The sequence below is a fragment of the Maylandia zebra genome, linkage group LG20 (assembly GCF_041146795.1).
Source record: "Maylandia zebra isolate NMK-2024a linkage group LG20, Mzebra_GT3a, whole genome shotgun sequence".
Lineage (NCBI taxonomy): Eukaryota > Metazoa > Chordata > Actinopteri > Cichliformes > Cichlidae > Maylandia > Maylandia zebra.
In genome coordinates, this window is record NC_135186.1 from 20,146,715 (window position 1) to 20,172,519 (window position 25,805).

Consider the following 25,805-nt stretch of genomic DNA (forward strand, 5'->3'; position numbering starts at 1 on the left):
ATCCCGTTCACCCTTTTGTTCCTTTAGAATCGTATGCCATTCACTCTTGTTGTTGTTTGTCTTGTCTTTCTATTCTCCTCTTTTTCCTGTCTTTTCCTCAGCCAACCAGTGGGACGGATGGCTGTTGCTGTGGGGCGATATAAACAAAACGGACTAAACTGACTGAAACTTTCATTGGTCCAATAAGTTCACTACCCAGACTTTTGTGTTTTGCAGTGGTTTCACTGCATTTTATACATTTAAAATATATATATATTTCTCATCTCACTCGAAAACATTTCTTTCGATTAGATGTAAAGAAAGAAGTTCATGTTTTCCGAAGAGATATATGGAAATTTGAGTTTAGATTCAGGAATCGAAGCGCACATATTTGCACAGCTCTTTTTCCTCTTGGTTGTGGCTTTTAATTTTGAAAGCGCTTGCCGGAAGTGCTTTATGTAACTTTATTTGGCTTGAGAAATGAACACACACTCCAAGTGTATAGTATTGTGTGCAGAAAGAAGGAGAATGGTGAAACATAGTGCGGTTATGGTAGGGTCGCTAACTTTCCGCGTCCTCGTGTAACGCGGTGGGCCCGCTGCCCGGTAAAGATTCCCGGGTCGGACTCCTTGTCGTTTTCACGGAGGGAGTGTAATCAGTATATGGAAGCGTTGTTTGGAGCCGTTGAACAAAGAGCTTTTCTTCCCTCTACTATTGTTACGGACTGGGACGGCTGGTATCCCTCCGATCCAGAGGCGGTCTCGAACCGTAAAAGTAAGTAAACTCATCTTTAATGTCTTTTTTTAAGGAGAAGAAAAGGTGCGTTTGAATGCGCTACTTTTATCCATTACGCAACCAGCAGGTCCAAGTGTCCGCCTGGCTAAACTGATTTGATTCAAAGCTAGCTGTAAGTTTACGCAACACTGCATATATATATATATATATATATATATATATATATATATATATATATATATATATATATATGCACCAACTCCTTGTTTTGTTTTCGTTAGCGAGTTTGGAAAACTAACACTCTGCGTTCTTACCGTTCAAAGTCACACAACCTATAGTGTTAACGTTATCCAGATCACATGCATATATATGGCAGCGTGATTCCACGGTTCTTTCTTTCATTTTTTTTGGTGCTTATTAAATCGTGGGTTTCCACAGCAACCGCGCACGTACAACCCCACGTTAGCCTAACTGAGGTCCCCCTTTGTAAGAGTGACTCACGCCATTCTTAAATCTGGAAATTCAGATTCAGTTAAGGCACATATATACGCTCGAATCGGACCGGGACACAGTGGATCCTGTCTTTATATCAGCATGAGTTAAAACTCAGATTAGTGCAAGAAGTTGGCAAAAGAACCAAAGTTTACATGACTGAAAAAACAGCTGCTGTAAGGGATTCAGGATCCAAAAGTGTTGCTGAAAGATTAAAATTAACACTTTTCATAATCAGTGTTATATCAAGGCGGTGAGCTTTGCCAGAGACACTGAGTAACATTTAATTGTCTCTTCCAAATAATGTGAGACTTCGTCCACATGGCGAGCACTTGTTGAGTTTGTCATGTTGCTCCTGTTGACAGGTGAGGGGTGCCCTGTGCTCCAGTCATGACCTCTGGGAATGGGAACACTAACAGCACCCAAAACAATGGAGAGAGTAAACCTGCCCAGGCCATAGTCAAGTCTCACATCCTCACCCATCTCATAGAAGGCTTCGTTATCCAAGAGGGTGCAGAGCCTTTCCCTGTGAGTACCGGAGCTATGTATGTTTCTGTTAATGCAAATGTTTGTTGAGTGCATGAATACACAGCCTGAAAGTGACAACAGAAGATTAGATTTGATATATCTGACAGAATATAATGTTTTGTGTTGTGTTTGTCAGCTGTTCCTCTCAGACTTCAGGTTTCTAACAGTCTGAGTCCTAATCCTCAGAACCCTTTGCACAGTGTTTGGCTCTTTCTATCAAAAGACTTCTTATAGAAAAACAATATTGATTTTCTTTCATCCTCGTCTCTTTTCACCATTTTCAAGGAGAATGACTTGCGTGAAACTTCACCTTACACCGAATTATTTTTTGTTTGCAGGCCTGAGTGCTCCTCATCCTCCCTCTTTGGGATTTTTGAGCCACTACTTGAAATTTTCTTGGCAGAACTGACTTTATGTTTCTATATAGATTATAGTGCATTATGACATTATAATAATTGGCCTCACTTAGTAAATCTGTCCAATAATGTATAAAAAAATAAAAGCATCTTATTTTCTTATATTTACGTGCTGTGTACCTGCGCTATGCCTCACTGGTTAGGATTTCCATGACTGCAGTAAAATTCTTCATCCATCACTTATCCCAGCTGCCCTGAAGAAAAAATTAATTCATGATGATCCCAAAGACTGCAGTTACTAATGACCACTGATGACCTTAAACACATTTTTATAATTTAACATAGTCCATAATCTTGAGCTTGTGTAGCGTTCTGCGCTCTTCATGCAGAAACAACTCAACAAGAAGCAGTTTATATTCCAGAGTTGTGGTGTTCACAGTTCAGCTGTGGTTAAAAACTTAAGAATGATCAGGAGGTAGGGATGCAACGATACCAATTTTTGCAAACCGATACGATACCGATACTTGGATCTGAGTACTTGCTAGGGCTGCTCGATTATGGCAAAAATGATAATCACGATTATTTTCACTGAAATTGAGATCTCGATTATTTGACGATATTTATTTAACCCTTTAAGACCTACTATAGAACCAAGTCCGCCAGAGCTTATATTATTTTTTTACATGTTGTAGTGCCATTTGTGGGAGCATTTCAAGTTGCTATACATCAATACAACTGTTATAGCCCATATTTTAATGATATGTATGCATTAAGTCCACAGTAACTACATTAATTGCAAAAAAGTGCAATAAACAAAAAATAATTGAAAATCGTTTTTGTTTTTTTTACATATATTTCTACTTGGAGAAGTTTAAGAGGTTTATCCCTCAAAACTTTAAATACAAAAAAGTTGCAAAAATAGTTTACAACAACAGGAAATTTATTTTGAGTGTCTTCATAGTTTTATTTTGGAGATACAGCAATTTTTATATACTGCAGGAAAAACGAAAAAACAATCCTATGATGCAAATTTGCAAAGAAAACAGCAGGTGCATCAAAATAAACTATTTCCAGTTCTAAGCATCCCAGAAACTATTCAGAAAAGTCAAACATGACCAGTATAGGCTTTTAAGGCCTACAAGTAAAAAACTACATTTCCGCAAAAATTACGCCACTTCCGGTTTCGGGCAGGAAATGGCGGACATGCGATAGTTCGCGCTGACGTCTTTTTCAATGTGGGAAGTGTTACGAACAGCTGATCGGATCGGCAAAGCGTGTTTCTGGAATATTATGTTTTTGTTCCTGCAAGCGCTTTTTATGCAATATTTGCAAAGCTTTATGTGGAAGGAAACCGTGACCGAGGACAAGCTGATGGCATAAGATGTAAGTACAACTCCTCCAGTTTCATATGCAAAAAAATTATTGCGCTAGCTTATGCGGTTCCGGTTCTACAGGGATTTAAAAATAGTTACACAAAACGGAGCGTGCTGCTCTGACCGGCTTTAAAGGGTTAACAATAACAATGTATTGAATAATGACTTTAAAAAATAATATAAAATAGTGTGCAACACCACTGAAGTTTTTTTTTTACCTCTCTTTTCAACCAACGGCAGTCACTCTCCTCTCCAAATAACTTCTGCTTAGCTTTCCGAGCTTCCCTCGGGTCCTCTTAATCAGCGGTCTCCAACCTTTTTTGCGTCACGGACGGTTTATGCCCGACAATATTTTCACGGACCGGCCTTTAAGGTGTCGCGGATAAATGAGGGAGGGGCTAATAATCGGCTCAGTCATTTTTAATGATCGTTGAAAGCCCAGATCATAATCGTGATTAAAATTCGATTAATTGAGCAGCCCTAGTACTTGCCGATACAGAGTACAAAAACCGATACTTCTACCACACACACACACACACACACACACACACACACACACACACACACACACACACACACACATTCAATGAATTGGAAGACAGGTTTTATTTTATTCTCTGCCAATAATAAATAATATCTTAATAAAAATGACTACAAAAAAATTTCAAGTGAAAAATAAGCACTTCTGTTAAATTATTGCAGTCTCCACATTGTAATTTAACAAAATATCACTGAACTATTGGCACTGTCTCGAGCTTTCGGAATAATAAATAAACACTTCTGTTTGGAATAAAATAAATACAAATTAGGTTTGAGAATAAAATAAACTTTTAAATTGTTGCAGAGTGTCCATATTGTAAACAAACAAACAAAATAACGAAAGTATTTGGCATTGATGAATGAACTCCCCATCTGCTCGTGGTCATCCAGAGCGATAAAATGAGTCAGAGCCGCTGTTATTTTAGCTGCCCGTGGATTTTCTCTTGAAATTTTTCATCGCTTTTCCAAAACCTGAGTTAAAGTTGGCTGTTCCGGTCCACACTGCTGACATTTTGTTTATCCTAGCTACAGCAGCCTCCAGTAGGGGTGCAACGATACACAAAATTCACGGTTCGGTTCGGTTCGATACTTTGGTGTCACGGTTCGATATTTTTTCGATACAAAAAAAATTTTCATGCCTTTTTAATTTGTCATTTATTAAAATTATAAATATATATTTTAACTCAAAAGTACAGTTTTTAAATTTAACCCTAACCCTTGTGCGTGTTTTTTATTTTGACAGTGAATGCGCACCTGCGGACCACTTATGTGCAGCCCTGGTTATTTAGCTCGTCATATTGCAGCCACAGAAATTCTTTTGTCCATGAAACCATAAAGCTGCACTTTCTTTTTGCCTTATAGTCTGATTTGTCATAACTTCTCCGTTTTGTGGTAAGCTTTTCTTTGGCTGTCACTTCTTCACCCTGACCTGTCTTATTTGGCTCAGCAGAACTAAAATATATATCCTGCTGCTTTTACACACTCACTCACATAAGCTCAGCGATTCTCTGCGCGATCAACCTCTCACAAGTTTAAGCTGCGGGAGATTTCACTTGTCATGTTTGCATAGTAAGCTAACGATTAATAAGATGATGTCAGAGGAATTGGTGCACAAATTATCATCACTCACAGATCAGTGCTGTCACTCTCTATACACAGTTCGCGTGTTTGCAAAGTGAAAGCAAAAAAACAAGCGCAAATTCAAACGCGATTTCAATATGTCACATATTGACAGTAGCTCACCGATGCCAATGACATAATTACCCAGCTACATTTCTGAAAGAATGCAAAAGCATTGACATATATTTTTCCTTCCTACAATAGCCCGACGGGCAGGGCAGAGATAGATTTTGGTAGCCCGACTGGAAAAATCGCTAGCCCCAAGGCGTCGGGCTAGCGATATTGCAAGCCCTGTATCTGATTGAGGAATCACTCATCTTTGGAAAAGAGAGTTTACTACAGAGAAATGGCTCTTTCCAAAATATAAGCTATACTATCCGCTTCTTCTGGGCTATATTCTCAGCAGCATATTAAACATATCAGGTCCCCATAAGGAGAATCATGTGCTAACGGCTGTCTAAATGACTCGGGTAAAGTTTGTAGCATGCGTGCTTGTTGTTTTTGTCTGCTTCCACTTGTCTTTGCACTAGGATGATGTCGGCGTAAATGTGCAGTCATATTCGTTGTGTTCCCACTAGTGCTTTCAGCGTTAATCTCGTTGAAATGACCTTAACGCCACAACACGGCAAATCTCTGTTAACGAGCTACCCCTGATCGCCCCGTGCGTGGGGCTAGACGGCCAACACATTAACGAGCTAACTGCGCTAACACACTAGTTCCCACCCATGTAATTGAGCATTGCGTGGCACATCCAACATACTGTTTTACTTTAGTCCATGACGCGCTTACCTTCAGGGTCATACGTCACATGAAAACCAAAATAATTCCAAACGCCAGATCTGAATGAGGGTGGGGGAGGTTCAATTTGCCATGTTGCAAGGAGAGCTTAACTTCTGTCTTGCTAGCTTGCCCTGCGCTCTTCCTTCTGACGATGCTGTCTGTGTGGAGCGCTCAGTGGATCTGCGCTCGACAGTGCAGCCTAGGCGGAGTAGTCGAACGCAGATTCACTGAGCGCTCAACACAGACCGCATTGTCAGAAGGAAAGTTGATAAAATAAATTACAAATGTTGTATTGTTCGATACATATGCGTACCAAACCGAAAGCACTGTATCGAACGGTTCAATATCGATACGAATATCGTTGCACCCCTAGCCTCCAGTTTCTCTTTTTTTTATTTTAAGCTGCCAGTCTGACTCGTCTAACCCTGTGCCTGTTTAGCGCGGGATGTCCCCCTAGTGGCCAATCCAAAAAACTACAACAAAAATGACAAGCCACCCTCTGATTAATGAAATGAGTTAGTATCGGTTCAATGTATCGGTTAACTTTTACGAGTATGAGTACACACACATTTTACAGTATCGGCCCCGATACCCGATACCAGTATCGGTATCGGTGCATCCCTATCAGGAGGTTATGGCATTAAATGCAAAACTACATGATCTGCTCCACTTTGTTTATTATGGCAGTTGTTTTCATGAATGGTCTGATAGTCTGTCGTCATGAATTATGGGATGGCGTCTCCCCCTATTTCATAAAGGATGGTCCAGTGACAGTCTTTTCACATAACGTGGCTACTCTGGTTCTGACGATCTGTGCTGATGGTTTTACAAACTCACTGTAGAAAGCTGGAGCGTGTGGCTCCACGTCCTCCCATTGTGCAAATGTGAAACCAGACTTTCCCGTCTGTGGGAGCTGTTACGTTGCACTTTTGGAGCCAGTGTCTGCGCAGTACTGACTTGAGGTGCAATCACTGCGTCGAACTCCCGCCCACACCGACTGGACGTGACCACGAACATGCCCCTCTGCTCTTTTAAGGTAGCCCAGCTGCTCCAGTTTGAGGGTATCTGCTGATGGGTTTACCGTTACTGACAGCTTGTTAAATTAAGGTAAATACAATCACGTCACTATGATTCAAAAGACTCACATCTTAACGTCTTATAGTTGTACACAACACCTGACATCACTCTGTAGCTCCTGGTGGTGATTTGTTTGCTAGATTAGCTGTTAGCGTATGCAGTGTGTTACTGGCTAGTTAGTAGTGCTACACACATTTTTGAAGGATTTATTACTCCTTAGTTTGTGTTGTCTTATTTTAAACAGAGGTGATGTCAGCAGAGTTGCTTTTAGAATTATCTGGACATTAAAAGTCATTCTTTGAGATTTTAACATAAGACTGAGGATGATATAGAACTGCAGATTTAAACAGTCTTAGATCCACTCACAGAGCACTCTGCTGACATGGAAACATTAAATAAAATGTTAGATCTAAAAATGCAGCAGAAGGTTTGATAGAAGTTTAATTTGTCCTTTTCATGTAATAACAGAGTCCACATTATTATGAACAGATAGTGAGGGAGACCAAGCTGGGTGTCCAGAGGTTTGGAAAAGCTTGTTTCCTTTCTGTCACCACAGCTGTCCTGTGCCAGATGTTCTGTTGACTCACTGAGAGACATCATTTCAGAAACATCAGGAGGACTGAAGCTTATTGCAGGGATCAGCCTGCTAGAACAGCCTGTTTCAGTTTAAGCGTTGTTTTCAATAAATTTAATGCTCAAAAAAGGTTTAGTGTTCCATGTTGAAGCAAAATATGATTTTTGCCATTTTTCAAGTGGTCTTAAAGTTTTGGACTGTGTATTATCCCCTCTGGTTACTCTGGAATGAATGGCTTTGAATGACTTTATGGCAAATAAGACTCTATTAGCAAAACACAATGTGAAAGAATTCCTTATTAAAGTGAATAAGTGAAGACCTTTGACTTTCATCAGGTTTTATTTAATGCTGTCAAAGAAAATCTCATGTTCTCTTTATGCAGTTGAATATATTCAGTGTTTAAAGCAGAAACTGTGCAGGTCTGAGATCAGCAGCTTTCCTAAACACTGTTTATGCTCCTATATAATGACTCCAGTTACATGGATGTTTAATCTCTTTGACTTTTTGAAGTTTAGTCCAATGTAATGTGGGTAGTTACCATTAAGAGTGGACATATAAGAATATTTATCTGTTGTCACTGGGCAGGGTGAGGAATCCTAGGTCAGCATCTGTTACTCTATAGACAAAATAATCATCACAAACTGTCAAATGTGAAGTTTATCCCTAAAATATGTGGAGACAGAAACATGCAGCTGTTTACAGATATTTATTTAACAGCTCTGCAGAGGAAAAGGAGAACAGTTCAGCCTGTAATGTAACAGTAATGTTGGTGACTGGGCAGCGCGATGACTTTTGGACCTCGGTGTAACAGCATCAAGTTAGAAGTTAGAATCAAACTTATGGGAGAGGGTAGCCCTCAAACACGTAATGAGAACGACCAATAACAGCTGAAACCATCTTTGGGTAAAACTTATCTGAGAAAATGTGTTTTTGTTTAGTTTTACCACAGTCCCATCTGCTTTATGGCCTGTGCTGCAGCTAGACACCAGGGGGCAGTAGAGATGGCTCCAGGTGTTTTCTACATTCATTGGTCTGAATGAGTAATGTCACATTAACAAGATGAGGATTGTGCACGCCCCTGCCCAGTGTCTTAAGTTTCTGCCTTATTACTGTTTTGGAGAATGCTGTGTGTGTGTGTGTGTGTGTGTGTGTGTGTGTGTGTGTGTGTGTGTGTGTGTGTGTGTGTGTGTGTGTGTGTGTGTGTGCACATTACAGTGAGGTAATTTAATGTGATGTAGGCACAGTAAAAATGCTAAAATTTTATCAGCATTTCAAAAACCAAACATGAGCACACTGTGCATGTGTGTGCAAAAGTTCAAGGCCTTAACTTTATACAAAGTCTGTTTGGGCTGAGCAAGTGAAGTAAGGTTCAGTGACTGAGGGGAAAATGAAATTTGTGCTCTTTGAGCACTTTGCCTGGGCTGAGCCACCTGACTGCTCAGTGGTAGCCTGTATCACCATGTTCAGTTTCATGCTCCTCCAAAAGTACAACAAACTGCATGTAAATCAGTGCCTTTGTTACAACATCAACAGCATGGTTCATTTTAAACACCTATTTGCACAACGCCTCCTGGTGTATAACACAATGCAAAAATACCAGTTAAAATTCTGGGTTTGATTCAGTCACTTTAACTCCTCCTCAGAGGCTTGATATTTTTCCCAACCATAAAAAACGACTCAAAAAACACTAAATATAAAAAGCCTGAAATTTTCACTGTTTTTTGTTTGGTTTCTTACCATCTAAATTGTTAATTAGTATAAGCAATGTGAGCGACACAGAGAAACCATGAAGGTCCTGGGTTCGAATCAGCTATCTGGGGCCTTTCTGTGGGGAGTTTACATGTTCTCCCCTTGTCTGCGTGGGGTTCCCTGCAGGTACTCTGGTACTCGTTCTTCCTCCCACAATCCAGAGACATGTAGTTGGTGGGATTAGGTTAAAGTGATGATTCTAAATTGCCCATAGGTATGAATGTAAGTGCAAACTAATGTCTGTCTCTCTGTGTTAACCTGCAACATGACCTGTGTAGGCGGTACCCTGTGTTTTGCCACATGGAAGCTGGGATAGGCTGAAAAGGAGAAAAATATTTTTGTTTTGTTTTATTTATTTTTTGCCAACACAAATAAAATCTTACTCTCACAGCAACTTTAATAAGTGCTTTTATTTATTTAGATTACTTCCTTCTTCTGTTGCTCTGTCTAAGCAGATTTCTGTAATTCTATAATTCAAACCAACGACATGTTTGTTAAACCGTTTCCTAACAAGACCGTTGGAAGAAGCCTCAGCATTAATATGCTGTTTATCTTTATTAAAAGACTATGTATAACAGGCTTTTAAGTCATGTTTTTAACCACAGTCTTCTTAAAAAGCTTTTGTTTTTGCTAATTATAGAATTATTCCTAAATAGTTCTAGGATGACGTCAGTTCTGCCTCCATAACCCACCGGCTGATCGCTGTAAGATTTAAGAGAGACACAAGGCCTTTTATTTCCCACTAGGACAAGAGTGATTATAGGTCATACTATTAAGAAAGTTTCATTCATGTACATGCTTATGAATGATTTCATCCAACAGTATTTAATAAGCATGAGTGCACTGATATGTTTTTGTGTCTGCAGGTGGAACGTCCATCTTTCTCAATAGAGAATCTAAGAAGATATACACCAGATTCAAAGATGGACAGCCTGTCAACAAAGGGTTTGTCAAATTTAAACGTTTCTCTTTCTCAGAATATGGGTTTGGTTTGGGCACGCTTGTCCCTGTAAATCAGTCCAAAGCTGTACTGAGTGGTTGTCTTTATTCCTCAGATTCCTTGTAGACTTTCAAAATCAGTGCCCAGGACTATGAAGCTGTTTTTGTGGCTCTTGGTGGCCCGACACTTTACTAAGACAAGCTATAAAATTAATTTATAACTTTTTAGAAATGCATTTCTCTGGATTTTTATAGTTATTGTTCTGTCTCTCACTGTTCAAATCAACTCAAATTGTAGACTAGAGGTAGATTTCTTTATTTAGTGGGCAAACTTACAAAATCAGCTGGTGTTCAAATATTTTTTTCCCTGACTGTAGATTGTACCAACATCAATTTGTGTCCCACTGTTTTCCAACTGTCAGTAGGCTTTTGGATGGCCCTTTGTAATAAATGTATAAATGAAAATCATTACTGTGCCTCAGCATATTTGACCCGTCCAACACTTCTTCCCCAGCTGGGTTTGTGACAAAGATTTGATTGACTGCAGAGCTTCAGAATACACAGTAAGCTGTAGTCAGTACCACCCACACCTTCATCCTTGCTCAGTTATATGCAAGATTGAGGAGATTTCCAGCATTTCTTTTCTGAGGGTGCATGTAGAGGTAGAAGGTGTAGGACAGCATCATGTTGAAGATGCTTAAAAGCATAAGAGCAAGCAGGGACGCTTGTTTTGCATCACTTTTGAATGGGCTCTGAACAGGAACGTTTTACAGAATGATGCCATATGCATTTTCATGGAAGGACGGTATCATCAAAAGCTCCCTAAGTTGGAACAGTTTGTTAGTCCAGTCTGATCTGTCACTACCACAGGGATTGGTCGAAGGGTTTTGAAAGTAGCAAAGTGACCTCAGCTGCACATATAAACGTGTTTTGGCTGCTCAGTGAGACTAAAAAAGTGCCATTAAATTTCATTCAGCATTTATTTTGTGTAAGAAAGCAGTCAGGAATACTGGGCATAAAGGGAGTTGTGTAGAACTCTAGAGTTGTGTTAGCCCCTTGTTTTGGTTAACAGCTTTGGTGTTGGTGCTGCTGGATGCAGTTCTTTTTACTGGATGTTCAACAGTTTCAGCGTGATGATCACAAAGATTGTGTTGACTGTTCCCTCAGAGGTAAAGGGCCAGCAGGAGCCCATGCTGACCTGTGAATTATGCGGCAGGGTGGATTTTGCCTACATCTTCAAAAGATCTAAGAGGTTCTGTTCTACGGTCTGCGCTAAACGGTAAGATCATTGTCTTCATTTTCACAGTTCACTGTGGTTCACTGCCTTAATATTGTCTTCGAGCTGATACATCATTAGTCGACATTTAGGAGAATATGACTGAGGAAGCTACTTGAGTGTTTGGTCCAGACTTTGCCTGTGACCTCAGTGTCACATGTTTCTCTCCCGTGTGCAGTGACTTGCTGTGTGCTATAGTTCCAGCTATTTTAAAATATTTTAGGGTCTTTACCTTAGAATATAAAGCACCTTGAGGTGACTACTGTTGTGAACTGGCACTATAGAAATAAAATGGAACTGAATACAAAGAACACTTCTACTGAGAATGACAAAGGAATAATTTAATTCACAACACACCAGACGTAAACATCTAGTTCAGATTTGTGAATGATGCACAGATTTTGAACTTGCCTTGTTTGCTATCCTTGTAGTTACAATGTGGGATGCACAAAGCGAATGGGTCTGTTCCCGAACCGCAAAACCACCCTGGAGAACATGAAGAAGCAAAAAGCTGTGAATGGAAACCACAAAAACACCATCATAGACTCTAAAAAGAAGGTGAGACAGTCAGGACTATTTACCCTAATGAAGTGAAGGATAACCGAGAGTGGTTTGCAAAGATGGTGGTGGTTGGTGCTTTGAACCCCGGCTGCTCCCGTCTGCATGTGGCTAACATTGTAACGTTAGTAAGATGCTGAACCCAAGTTACTCCCAGTGCATCCATCAGACTGTAAATGTTACATAGAAGTGCAGAGTGTGTGTGGGTTTGCTGTGTCTCTCAGTACGGTCTCAACAGCATAGAGGAGGTTTCAGTACTCTAGCAGAGCTGAACACGGCCATAGAAGCTCTTTAAGCTGTCAGCGGGACTGGTATCTGCTCCTTTGTGTAAGAAGGAACAGGATAAGCACTGCCCAAACCAGAGAGTGGATATCTCTGACCAAACAATCAGAAACGAGCTTCATCAGGATGGCCTGAGGGCACGAGTCCTTCAGTGGCCTTGTGCTTCCTGCAGTTTCTGAAGGATGAAGAACTGAAATGTTTGAAGGTTGCCATGTTGCCACCATCCTGGAGGTCCAGACTGGCTCTTAGTCCATATTCTTGTGCCTTCCCAGTGTCATCAGCATGGACCCTACCACTAACAAGGGTGTTCAAAACACAAACAACCAAAACATAAATAAACACGACGCTAAGAAGAATTCTGGATTCTGCTGGTAAAAAAAATGGGTACCAAACTTTTGAATATGGTTTTATATATATATATATATATATATATATATATATATATATATATATATATATATATATATATATATATGTATACGTATATATATATATGTGTATATATGTGTATATGTATATATTAGGGGTGCAACGATATTCGTATCGATATTGAACCGTTCGATACAGTGCTTTCGGTTCGGTACGCATATGTATCGAACAATACAACATTTGTAATTTCTTTTATCAACTTTCCTTCTGACTATGCTGTCTGTGTGGAGCGCTCAGTGAATCTGCGTTCGACTACTCCGCCTAGGCTGCACTGTCGAGCGCAGATCCACTGAGCGCTCCACACAGACAGCATAGTCAGGAGGAAGAGCGCAGGGCAAGCTAGCGAGACAGAAGTTAAGCTCTCCTTGCAAGATGGACCTCCCCCACCCTCATTCAGATCTGGCGTTTGGAATTATTTTGGTTTTCATGTGACGTATGACCCTGAAGGTAAGCGAGTCATGGACTAAAGTAAAACAGTATGTTGGATGTGCCATGCAATGCTTAATTACATTGGTGTGAACTAGTGTGTTAGCGCAGTTAGCTCGTTAACGTGTTGGCCGTCTAGCCCCATGCACGGGGCGATCAGGGGTAGCTCATTAACGGAGATTTGCCGTGTTGTGGCGTTAAGGTCATTTCAACGAGATTAACCTGAAAGCACTAGTGGGAACACAACGAATATGACTGCACATTTACGCCGACATCATCCTAGTGCAAAGACAAAAACAACAAGCATGCTACTAACTTTAGCCGAGTCATTTAGACAGCTGTTAGCACATGATTCTCCTTATGCTGCTGAGAATATAGCCCAGAAGAAGCGGATAGTATAGCTTTTATTTTGGAAAGAGCCATTTCTCTGTAATAAACTCTCTTTTCCAAAGATGAGTGATTCCTCAATCAGATACAGGGCTCGCAAAATCGCTAGCCCGACGTCCCGGAGCTAGCGATCTTTCCAGTCGGGCTACAAAAATCTCTCTGCTCTGCCCGTCGGGCTATTGTAGGAAAAATATATGTCAATGCTTTTGCATTCTTTCAGAAATGTAGCTGGGTAATTATGTCATTGGCATCGGTGAGCCACTGTCAATATGTGACATATTGAAGTCGCGTTTGAATTTGCGCTTGTTTTTTTGCTTTCACTTTGCAATCGTGCGAACTGTGTATAGAGAGCGACAGCACTGATTGGTGAGTGATGATAATTTGTGCACCAATTCCTCTGACATCGTCTTATTAATCGTTAGCTTACTATGCAAACATGACAAGTGAAATCTCCCGCAGCAAGCTTAAACATGTGAGAGGTTGATCGCGCAGAGAATCGCTCAGCTTATGTGAGTCCGTGTGTAAAAGCAGCAGGATATATATTTTAGTTCTGCTGAGCCAAATAAGACAGGTCAGGGTGAAGAAGTGACAGCCAAAGAAAAGCTTACCACAAAACGGAGAAGTTATGACAAATCAGACTATAAGGCAAAAAGAAAGTGCAGCTTTATGGTTTCATGGACAAAAGAATTTCTGTGGCTGCAATATGACGAGCTAAATAACCAGGGCTGCACATAAGTGGTCCGCAGGTGCGCATTCGCTGTCAAAATAAAAAACGCGCACAAGGGTTAGGGTTAAATTTAAAAACTGTACTTTTGAGTTAAAATATATATTTATAATTTTAATAAATGACAAATTAAAAAGGCATGAACATTTTTTTGTATCGAAAAAATATCGAACCGTGACAAAAAGTATCGAACCGAACCGTGAATTTTGTGTATCGTTGCACCCCTAGTATATATATGTGTATATATGTGTATATGTATATATATGTGTATATATGTGTATATGTATATATATGTGTATATATGTATGTATATATATATATATATATATATATATATATACATATATATTAGGGGTGCAACGATACACAAAATTCACGGTTCGGTTCGGTTCGATACTTCGGTGTCACGGTTCGATATTTTTTCGATACAAAAAAAATGTTCATGCCTTTTTAATTTGTCATTTATTAAAATTATAAATATATATTTTAACTCAAAAGTACAGTTTTTAAATTTAACCCTAACCCTTGTGCGTGTTTTTTATTTTGACAGCGAATGCGCACCTGCGGACCACTTATGTGCAGCCCTGGTTATTTAGCTCATCATATTGCAGCCACAGAAATTCTTTTGTCCATGAAACCATAAAGCTGCACTTTCTTTTTGCCTTATAGTCTGATTTGTCATAACTTCTCCGTTTTGTGGTAAGCTTTTCTTTGGCTGTCACTTCTTCACCCTGACCTGTCTTATTTGGCTCAGCAGAACTAAAATATATATCGTGCTGCTTTTACACACTCACTCACATAAGCTCAGCGATTCTCTGCGCGATCAACCTCTCACATGTTTAAGCTTGCTGCGGGAGATTTCACTTGTCATGTTTGCATAGTAAGCTAACGATTAATAAGACGATGTCAGAGGAATTGGTGCACAAATTATCATCACTCACAGATCAGTGCTGTCGCTCTCTATACACAGTTCGCATGATTGCAAAGTGAAAGCAAAAAAACAAGCGCAAATTCAAACGCGACTTCAATATGTCACATATTGACAGTGGCTCACCGATGCCAATGACATAATTACCCAGCTACATTTCTGAAAGAATGCAAAAGCATTGACATATATTTTTCCTTCCTACAATAGCCCGACGGGCAGGGCAGAGATAGATTTTGGTAGCCCGACTGAAAAAATCGCTAGCCCCAGGACGTCGGGCTAGCGATATTGCAAGCCCTGTATCTGATTGAGGAATCACTCATCTTTGGAAAAGAGAGTTTATTACAGAGAAATGTCTCTTTCCAAAATAAAAGCTATACTATCCGCTTCTTCTGGGCTATATTCTCAGCAGCATAAGGAGAATCATGTGCTAACAGCTGTCTAAATGACTCGGCTAAAGTTAGTAGCATGCTTGTTGTTTTTGTCTTTGCACTAGGATGATGTCGGCGTAAATGTGCAGTCATATTCGTTGTGTTCCCACTAGTGCTTTCAGGTTGATCTCGTTGAAATGACCTTAACGCCACAACACGGCAAATCTCCGTTAACGAGCTACCGCCGATCGCCCCGTGCATGGGGCTAGACGGCCAACACGTTAACGAGCTAACTGCGCTAACACACTAGTTCCCACCCATGTAATTGAGCATTGCATGGCACATCCAACATACTGTTTTACTTTAGTCCATGACTCGCTTACCTTCAGGGTCATACGTCACATGAAAACCAAAATAATTCCAAACGCCAGATCTGAATGAGAGTGGGGGAGGTCCATGTTGCTGAGAGCTTAACTTCTGTCTCGCTAGCTTGCCCTGTGCTCTTCCTCCTGACTATGCTGTCTGTGTGGAGCGCTCAGTGGATCTGCGCTCGACAGTGCAGCCTAGGCGGAGTAGTCGAACACAGATTCACTGAGCGCTCAACACAGACAGCATCGTTAGAAGAAAAGTTGATAAAATAAATTACAAATGTTGTATTGTTCGATACATATGCGTACCGAACCGAAAGCACTGTATCGAACGGTTCAATATCGATACGAATATCGTTGCACCCCTAATATATACATATATGTATGTATGTATGTATGTATATATATGTGTGTATGTGTGTATATATATGTGTACCAAAATCTATCTCTTCCCTGCCCGTCGGGCTATTGTAGGAAAAATATATGTCAATGCTTTTGCATTCTTTCAGAAATGTAGCTGGGTAATTATGTCATTGGCATCGGTGAGCCACTGTCAATATGTGACATATTGAAGTCGCGTTTGAATTTGCGCTTGTTTTTTTGCTTTCACTTTGCAATCGTGCGAACTGTGTATAGAGAGCGACAGTACTGATTGGTGAGTGATGATAATTTGTGCACCAATTCCTCTGACATCGTCTTATTAATCGTTAGCTTACTATGCAAACATGACAAGTGAAATCTCCTGCAGCAAGCTTAAACATGTGAGAGGTTGATCGCGCAGAGAATCGCTGAGCTTATGTGAGTGCGTGTGTAAAAGCAGCAGGAGAAGTTATGACAAATCAGACTATAAGGCAAAAAGAAAGTGCAGCTTTATGGTTTCATGGACAAAATAATTTCTGTGGCTGCAATATGACTAGCTAAATAACCAGGGCTGCACATAAGTGGTCCGCAGGTGCGCATTCGCTGTCAAAATAAAAAACACGCACAAGGGTTAGGGTTAAATTTAAAAACTGTACTTTTGAGTTAAAATATATATTTATAATTTTAATAAATGACAAATTAAAAAGGCATGAACATTTTTTTTGTATCGAAAAAATATCGAACCGTGACACCAAAGTATCGAACCGAACCGTGAATTTTGTGTATCGTTGCACCCCTAGTATATATGTATATATATGTATGTATATATATATATATATATATATATATATATATATATATATATATATATATATATATATGTGTGTATGTATATATATGTATGTATATATATATATGTATATGCATGTATATATATGTATGTATATATATATGTCTTTTCTCTTTTTCTTTTTTTTAAATCAGACTGATGTATTACACCTATAAATGAGAGAAAAACCTCAATATAGTCCCATTTTTCTCTCGGACTCTCTCAGACTGCTCCCTGTGTTCAGAGGCCTGCTGCTGCTCTGCCTACTGCTCACTCAGTCCACCCTGCACAGGAGGATTCAAATCAGTGTTCAGATTTGTCCCTCTACAAAAGACCCCCGTCCCCCGTGTCAGTTCCCCAGCGCCTGCCTGTGACACAAGGCTCTGAGCTGCCACTGCTGCACCATGGCTTCCTGCCCAGTGATCCGGGGCAGTGGAACATAGGGGACGTTTACGAGTTCATCTCGTCTCTGCCAGGTGGGTGATCAATCTGGTAACGCCTGCGTTCATCTCCAGCTGTGAATTTTTCTTTCTTTACAGTGCAGAAAGAGTCAAGTGTGCACAACTCTACAGAGGCTCTTCTCATTTATTCATAATTTGTTTCTATGGAGACAGACAAACTTGTAATAACTTAAACTGAACATTAATCTACAAATCGTTAAAGGCACTTAACTCAATCGATGATAACTAAAAATCTCAACCAGTCTAAATCTCAGTGACCTGAAGTTTTGTGAAAATCTTGTGAATTTTCTAACCCTGAGAGGAAGCCACTTAGGGGTTTCAAACTGATACCATTGGTGTATCTACTATCTGCTCTCAGACAAGTTCCAGTGTCAGTCATCTTGGACTCAGCGTCAGAATCAGAATACTTCCTCAGGGATTAATAAAGTTTTCTGATTCTGTTTCAGAGGTGAGAAGTTGCGTTTTCTAAAAATCTTGTGAATGCAGTAACTGGACATGACGTAGGATAGGTCTATCTCCTAAATATCTTGGCTGTAGCTCAGGTGGCAGAGCAGGTCAGTCACTAATCAGAAGGTCGGTGGTTCGATCCCAGGCTGCCTCCTGGCTGTATGTCAAATATCCTTGGGCAAGATACTAACCCCATGTTTGCCTACTGGTGGTGGTCAGAGGGCCCGGTGGCGCCAGTGTCCGTCAGTGCGCCCCAGGGCAGCTGTGGCTACAATGTATCCCATCACTAGTGTGTGAATGGGTGGATGACTGAATGTAGTGTGAAGCGCTTTGGGGTCCTTAGGGACTACATTTTACCATCTTTGACGAGTTCAAATCTCAGTGACCTTGACCTCAAGGTTAGTGGTCAAGTTTCTGTAACCTTCTGAATGCAGTAACTCAACAACAAAGTCACCTCGGATTTTAAAACTGATACCAGATGTGTATCTACAAGGAGCTAAGGGGTTGCACTGGCAGCTGCCAGCAAGTTTGTTTTTCCAGTGAAATATATAAAAATGCCAAAGATGATACGGTTTGTCAGGCATAAAATAATATTTTTACACCACCAAGGTATTACCAAAGAGCCTTTGGGATGGTGTGTTGGGTATGTTCTTTAAAAACTCGAGATATCTGGACAAATGGAGGACAGAACAAGCTGTCTACAGCAGCTGACCAAATTTAAAAAATCCAGCAAAGATCTGACGCAGATTAAATTGATCCTGACTCAGCTGATCCTGTGGTTTGCTGAAGCCTCATCATCAATTGATTGATTGATTGATTGATCAGACTTTATTCATCCCAAGGGAAATTGGGTTAAGGCTGCCAGCCGTGCCAGCGCCATCTTACCCTTCTGACCTACACAAACATCACATGGGGAAGACAGGTCAGAGAGGTATAACAATGGTAAATACACAACATGAGGAAATACGAGGAGAAAAAAGAACTCCCCCCAGACTGAGCTCCAACAGGGAGATCAGTTTGAGAACAGAAAAAAAAACAAAACACCTCAGTGCATACAAAAAGCACATGACTATCAATACACCATAGAAACACAAGACAAGCAACAGGGGCGGGCAAAGGGTAATAGAGAGCCGGTGTAAACAGCACATCCGGTCCTGCAGCATGTCTGCGCTGGTCCAGTCGACCGCCATCTTCCCCGGGAGGGGACAAGCATCGAAGCCGTTTGGAAAGGGAGGGGGGGATGAGTGTGTATCAGTGTATGTGTGTGTGTGTCCAGAGTTCAGCTGAGACGGTGTCCTTCGCCCTGCCAGGCTAAGTAAACAGTCTTCCAGCCAGCCAGCCAGGTGGCCTTGCATAGGTAGAGGAACAGTCTAAGCACCGTCTGTTATCAGGGTGTTTTTGTTCAGCTCCAGCCTTGAGATCACAGCTGGCGCCGAAGTGGTAGCTGCATGAAGTGATGGTGGTTTTTACTTTAGTGCGAACAACTCATGTGAATTTCAAAGCTGTTCTAACAGTCCGACACTGGTCTCTCAATCTCCTGTTGGAGAGCCGTGAGCTTCTCCATGATGTTATCAAACTTACGCTCCGTGATGTTGTCATTCTGGGTGGCTGTAGCTCAGGAGGTAGAGCAGGTCACTTACTGATCGGAAGGTTGGAGGTTCGATCCCAAGCTCCTCCAGTCTGCATCCAAGTATCCTTGGGCAAGATACTAACCCCAAGTTGCTTTCCGATGCATCCATCGGAGTATGAATGTGTGTGAGTGTAGTTAGAAAGCACTCAGTATAGAGGTAGTGCTTGTGAGAATGGGTGTGAATGTGGCGTGTTGTATATGCTTTAAGTACTCCGGGAGAGTAGAAAAGCGCTATATAAGAATCAGTCCATTCTTGTGCTCAAAGAGCCGATTCTGAGAACTCACGACTGCAGTGAGCTTCTCCAAGGTGTAATCAAATTTTCGCTCAGAGGTCTTATTCTCAGTGTTCTTCTCCAAGATATAGAATAGAATAGAATAGCCTTTATTGTCATTGTACAGAGTACAACGAAATTGGAGTGCCACTCCCTTGGTGCAAGTTTCAATAATAAATATAAATGTAAAATATAAAAAGTACAAAAAAAACAATCGTAAGTACTCAAACAATAGTATGTACAATATATACAGGATAGCAGCATTAATATAATGACAGTATGAATAGCAGCATAATATAATGACAGTGACGGTATGGAATAGGTTCAATTGTTTTTGTGCTTATTTACTACGGTGATAGCTCTGGGAAAGAAGCTATCCCTGAATCTGTTTGTCCTGGTTTTATGTGACCTGTACCGTCGGCCTGACGGTAATAGTTCAAACAGTTGGTTGCTGGGGTGAGAGTGGTCCTTGATGATATTGCCAGCTCTGCTGAGGTACCGAGAGTTTGCAGTGACCTCCAGGCTGGGCAGAGAGCAGCCAGTGATCTTCTGGGCTGTGTTGATGACCCTCTGCAGTACTTTCCTGTCTGCAGCTGAGCACCCTGCATACCATGTTGTTATGCTGTACGTTAGGATGCTCTCTATGGTGGCTCTGTAAAATGTCACCAGCAGCCTCTCCTCCAGGTTGTTCCTCCTGAGCACTCTCAGAAAGTGGAGACGCTGCTGGGCCTTTTTAACCACCGCTGTAGTATTTGCAGTCCAGGAGAGGTCATCAGATATCTGCACGCCCAGAAACCTCATGGAGTGTACCCTCTCCACACAGCTCCCGTGAATGTAAAGTGGGGCCGGGTCTGCTCTGCCCTTCCTGAAGTCCGTGTTGCGCTCAATGAGCCCATTTTGAGAACTCACCACTCATCCCATCGATTCAATCCCAGCGGGCAGCCTTGTGGGGTTTTGAACAGCCGATTCCGCTTTCTTTATCTTCAATAAGCCAGGGCCAAGCCAGCTCCGATCAACAAGAACCCTGTTATCATGGTTCCAAATAGGTAGATATCTTCAGCGTCTTCGATCGACAGTCCCGCCAGGCACACAACCCTCCAGTTCTGCCACCTGTCCATCGTGTATCCGGCAGGGAAAGTACCTCCAGGACACTCAGGCTCACCCGAGCCCAGACTTCTCGTTGAGAAAAGGGTGTCAATTGCATTCAGGGGCCAGTTGATCAAATCCATAATTCCTCTTTAGGTTTTAGAGAACGACAGTGAGAGAGTGTTCCAGGGAAAAGTAATACAAAAAACACGAGACTAGACAAGGACACAAGAGGCTAAGCAGGGAAGATAAGGGAGAGGAGGAGAAAAGTGCGACCGCCTTCACCAATTCAGACGCCACCAACCTTCCAGTTAGTAGATGACCTGTTGTCCCACATCTACCACACTGGGCTGGCTGTCACTTCCAGTTAGTAGCACAGGTCAACTTCTAATTGGAAGGTTGGTAGTTCGATCACCATCCTCTAACTGAAGCATCAGAGAGCAACTTGGAATTAGTATCTAATCTAATTAGGCAAGCTGAAGAAGGCGGTGATCGAACTACCAACCTTCCAGTTAGTAGATGACCTGTGCTACTAACTGGAAATGACAGCCAGCCCAGTGTGGTAGAACAGTCCCCATCAACAATAACTGCTTCCTGAGAGTGGCTGTTTTCAGGTCATCAAGCCACTGATGTAATGACACTGAGTATTCAGGACCACCTGTGTGTCTGTGTGAAGGGGAGTGAAACAGCAGTGATGGCTGAGAATATCCATGGAAGACAAAAGGCTGCATTTAACTGCAAAACACAAGTTTGGCTTTCCAAGTAACTTAAGGGTTAACCCAGGGTTTTCTGTACTACTAAGGTGGTTTACTCCTTAACAGGGTAAGTCGTCATGGTAACTTGTGCTGTGAACCTATCTAGCTCTGAAGCAGGTTAAAATCCAGATCAACAATCAGTTCTCCAGAAAGTAGCATCACCTGTCCTGGAAAATCTGCCCGACCTCTGTACACACACAGTAGGAGGGTTTATTGTTTTTTAATGGAGATGTCTTTGTTTCCCTAATGAACGTCTGTAATAAATAATGTCGATGTTTAGACACAACTTCATTCTGCGACACCACGCCCAACATGTTGGCAGAACCTTCACTGTATATCAAAGTCATACATACATTATGTTTGAATTCTATTTTTATATTTAATATTTGCTCTCAAATCCAACACTGAGTGTGCAGCTGAGAGAATAAAAGCTGAAACCGTCAGATACAGGTTTCAGTTTAAAATCGGCTGGAAGTGCCACATTTACAGTTTGTTTTAAGCATATTATAGAGTTACTGCTGGTTGAATGTGTTTTATATGTGCAGCTTGTTAAACTGTGCTTTGCTAAAAAACACTGAATGAATCACAAACTGTCACATTGTCACAAGAACACAGGACACATGTTACGATTACCTGTTCATTAGTTTAAAGCTTTCCAGTAAGCTTTAAACTGGATCCATTTAAAGATTAAAGTTGCAGAGCTCTAATGTTTAACCATCAGCTTAGGAATCAGCAGTGAGAGTGCACTCAATGTTAAAATGATCAACTGGATTTAAAATGATACCATTCTGTGTGCTGAATCACCACGTTAACAATGAATGATCGTGTCTTTTTTTACAACAGTGTTTCATTTTATTGACATGTTTTCTATGTTTCTTATAGATTTTAACACATTTCTAGTAAAGCTGTCACATGGATCATTTTCTGTGATCCATAAAGGCTGGTAATGTAAATGTGCATTTGAAGTGTTTTAAGTAGCAGGTCATTTCAAATGCAACATTTCTGTCAGCTGAACAAACATCAGCAAACACACAAACTGTGTGTGTGTGCAGTCTGTGACAGTGTGTTGCTAACTAAAGGTCCAGCTGCTGGATTCCCAGGGAGAGAAAAGAGTGTAACTTTAGTCAGAGATGGAGGAAGACAGATGAACAGGTTATAGTTAAAGGTAAGAGCTGCAGATTTAAAGGTTACATGTAATGTCCTCATTTTTATTCCCATATTAGATCTGTATATAATGTGTTTTGATAAGTTGTATATTTTCACATTGTGAAACTCCCTGCAAAACGAGCTAAGTATAGTAACTTTGTGTTATTCAAATGCTGATGTTGCATGGTAGTTTTGTGCAGGTTAAACAGGTTAGCTTGCTCACAGTCAGTGTTGGGTTACATTAAATGTAGCAAAGATTAATGTGGACTGGAGCTGCTGTCGCTTAGATTCATTCACTGAATTTCTACCAACTGTATAAAGACAGTGTACTGTTAGAGTAGGATAAGTCAGCAAAGATGGCTCAGTAAACATCTGCTTACATTTAGTTGAATTCAGTTGTCTAAATCCACAAAGAGCAGCAGGTCAGCTGACCTGTTCACTAATAATCACAACTGATGTAGAGTTACTGAATCCCACCTTAAACCCCGACTGTAAACGTTTTTCTGTTTAGATGTGGAGGCAAAGTCGCCCTCTACAATATAGGCAACAGTTTGGAATGATGTTTGGAAACTGTCTTTCACTGCCTGTGTCCTGCATCACTCGTTTAAGCTTAGTGCATTCATTAGAATTAGAAAGTAGATTTGTATTCTCCCGTTGTAGTCTAATGTAAAACTAGGTGTAGTTACCGTTGGTAGAATTGTCCTTCATGGAGCTACTCTTTACTTCCTTACTTTCAGTACATTTCACTTGTTTACTTATACTCGAGTAAAATTGATTTAATACTTCAACTTTTACTGCAGTATTTTTTTTAATTCAGGTATTTGCACTTCGGCCTATTTCAATAATGTCTGTACTTCTGACACTCTGTGCCTTCATAAATTAGACAGCAAAGCCTTGACAATCTCTCTGAGATTGCAACCAATCTGTCCAAGTGAGGCTATGACTATTTGCTGAAAGGTTACCTCCTGTCAGGGGATATTTGCTGTCTTTAAAAAATAATAATAAAATATCAATATTTGGGTTCCCCGTATTAATACAATATGCCTGCGAAAAATTTGGTGATGCTATGCTGTATCAATTTTTTCCTCCACCCCCTTTGAGTTTAGTGATGCAAGGCTTGGATGCAGTTGCTCAGCTGTGGAAAACTGCTCCATGAGCCCCTCTCCACCCTTTTCTTGATCTAATCTGAAGACCACCTGAAGTTTGGAGCTGACTGTGATTTTATGTGGCCTACCACTCCATGTCTGGGTTGCTGTTATTCCCAAGTACCACTAACTAGATCATTGAAAAGATCATTGGAGCCTCTGTTCCCTCCATCACAGACACTTATCGCACCCACTGCATCTGCAACGCCACCAGCATCGTGGACGACCCCACACACCCCTCACACACACTCATCATCCTGCTGCCTTCTGGCAAGAGATACCGCGGCATTCGGCCCTCACTGCCAGACTGCCAAACAGTTTCTTCCCTCACACTCCAGAACACTCAGTGACTGGACCAACACGCTGACACACACCTTCTTACACCAAGTGACTTTTTGCACAACACTCAGTCTTTTGTGCATTTCTATTGCACTGTTGTGTCTGTATCATTCTGTTGTGTCTTTGTTGTAGACCATGTAGCACCATGGTCTTGGAGGAATGCTGTCTCGTCTCACTGTGTACTGCACCACTACACGTGGTTGGAATGACAATAAAGCCACTTGACTAACAGCTGACTGCAGAACATTTAGTAGTCAGGATTTTTACTGATTTTTACTCGTGAACTCGAGGCTGGTCACGAACATGATCCTGTCGGACATCAGACTGGTCGACTTTGGCCACACAACAAAGGCAGCAGTGAAATTGTAAGAAGTGAAGCTGAACACCAAACAGGTGTTAACAGCATGGAAATCCCAACCCTCTATGCAGATTAGGGTTGTCACTATCTGATTATTACACAACAACAGTCGATCATAGTGATTTCTTTGATGCCTGACTTCAGCAGTGTCCTGTTCTGATTCCGCTCTCTTTGTGCTTCCCTTTTCTTGCAAAGAGATCTCCGATAGATTGTTTTACTGTTCTCTGTAAGGACTGCATGTGAGCTGTGAACTCACCGTTGTCGCTCTGTTGCTGCAGGCTGCCTGGAAATTGCCGAGGAGTTCCGCTCTCAGGAGATAGACGGGCAGGCCCTGCTGCTGCTGAAGGAGGACCACCTAATGGGAACCATGAACATCAAACTGGGGCCTGCACTCAAGATCTTTGCTCAGATCAGCATGCTCAAAGACTCATAGTTCATCTCATCCAATACATACCCAGCTCTCAATGGCAGCTCAGCTATTACTGCACTAACAGGACGTGCTCAGGATTCCCCATGTTAAATAGTTCTCGGCTGAATTCAGGTCCCAAGACAATTTTCATTGATGGATATTTTGTAACTGTCTCCTGACCTAATGGCCGTCAGCTCCAACGTTTACACTGAAAACTTCACTGTGCCCTGTGGTTGGGAGGGCTGCTGTGTTAGCTAGGCAGTGTAGAAAAAAGTTTGATTACGAATACATTTAGTTTTTTATAGTGTTTATTGTACCTTAAGTTTAGCATTTCATTTGTTCTGGAGGGTGACTGTGAAGATTTCAAACGTGTGCCTACTGTTTCAGTAAAATACACTTTATTCAAGCCTCTGCGTCCTGCATGGAGTCAGTTATTCCTGAATGCCTGTGATCCGGCTTTAGGACTGTCTCATCAAACTCTGCGTGGTTCTGTGTCTGGTTTGCACAGTATTTGAGCTATGGGAAAAATACATTTAAAAAAATCACAAGGAAGTTAACTATTCATTTATCCAGCTTAAATA

The 25,805-nt window shown here is 41.1% G+C and overlaps 1 protein-coding gene across 1 annotated transcript; it reads left to right on the forward strand.

Annotated features, from left to right (window-relative positions):
• Positions 1-436: 436 nt before the first annotated feature.
• Positions 437-25,630, forward strand: phc2a (polyhomeotic homolog 2a (Drosophila)). Its single transcript, XM_024799065.2, has 7 exons — positions 437-753; positions 1,572-1,734; positions 10,169-10,247; positions 11,409-11,520; positions 11,949-12,075; positions 17,403-17,652; positions 25,094-25,630. The coding sequence occupies exons 2-7, from the start codon at positions 1,597-1,599 to the stop codon at positions 25,246-25,248; spliced, it is 861 nt and encodes a 286-aa protein (XP_024654833.1). The 5' UTR covers positions 437-753; positions 1,572-1,596; the 3' UTR covers positions 25,249-25,630.
• The last annotated feature ends 175 nt before the right edge of the window (positions 25,631-25,805 follow it).

Coding starts and splice junctions, on each gene's coding strand:
- phc2a (XM_024799065.2), top strand. CDS start 1,597: ATGACCTCTGGGAATGGGAACACTAACAGCACCCAAAACAATGGAGAG. Junction 11,521..11,948: donor TCTACGGTCTGCGCTAAACG/GTAAGATCATTG, acceptor CTATCCTTGTAG/TTACAATGTGGGATGCACAA. Junction 12,076..17,402: donor TCATAGACTCTAAAAAGAAG/GTGAGACAGTCA, acceptor GGACTCTCTCAG/ACTGCTCCCTGTGTTCAGAG.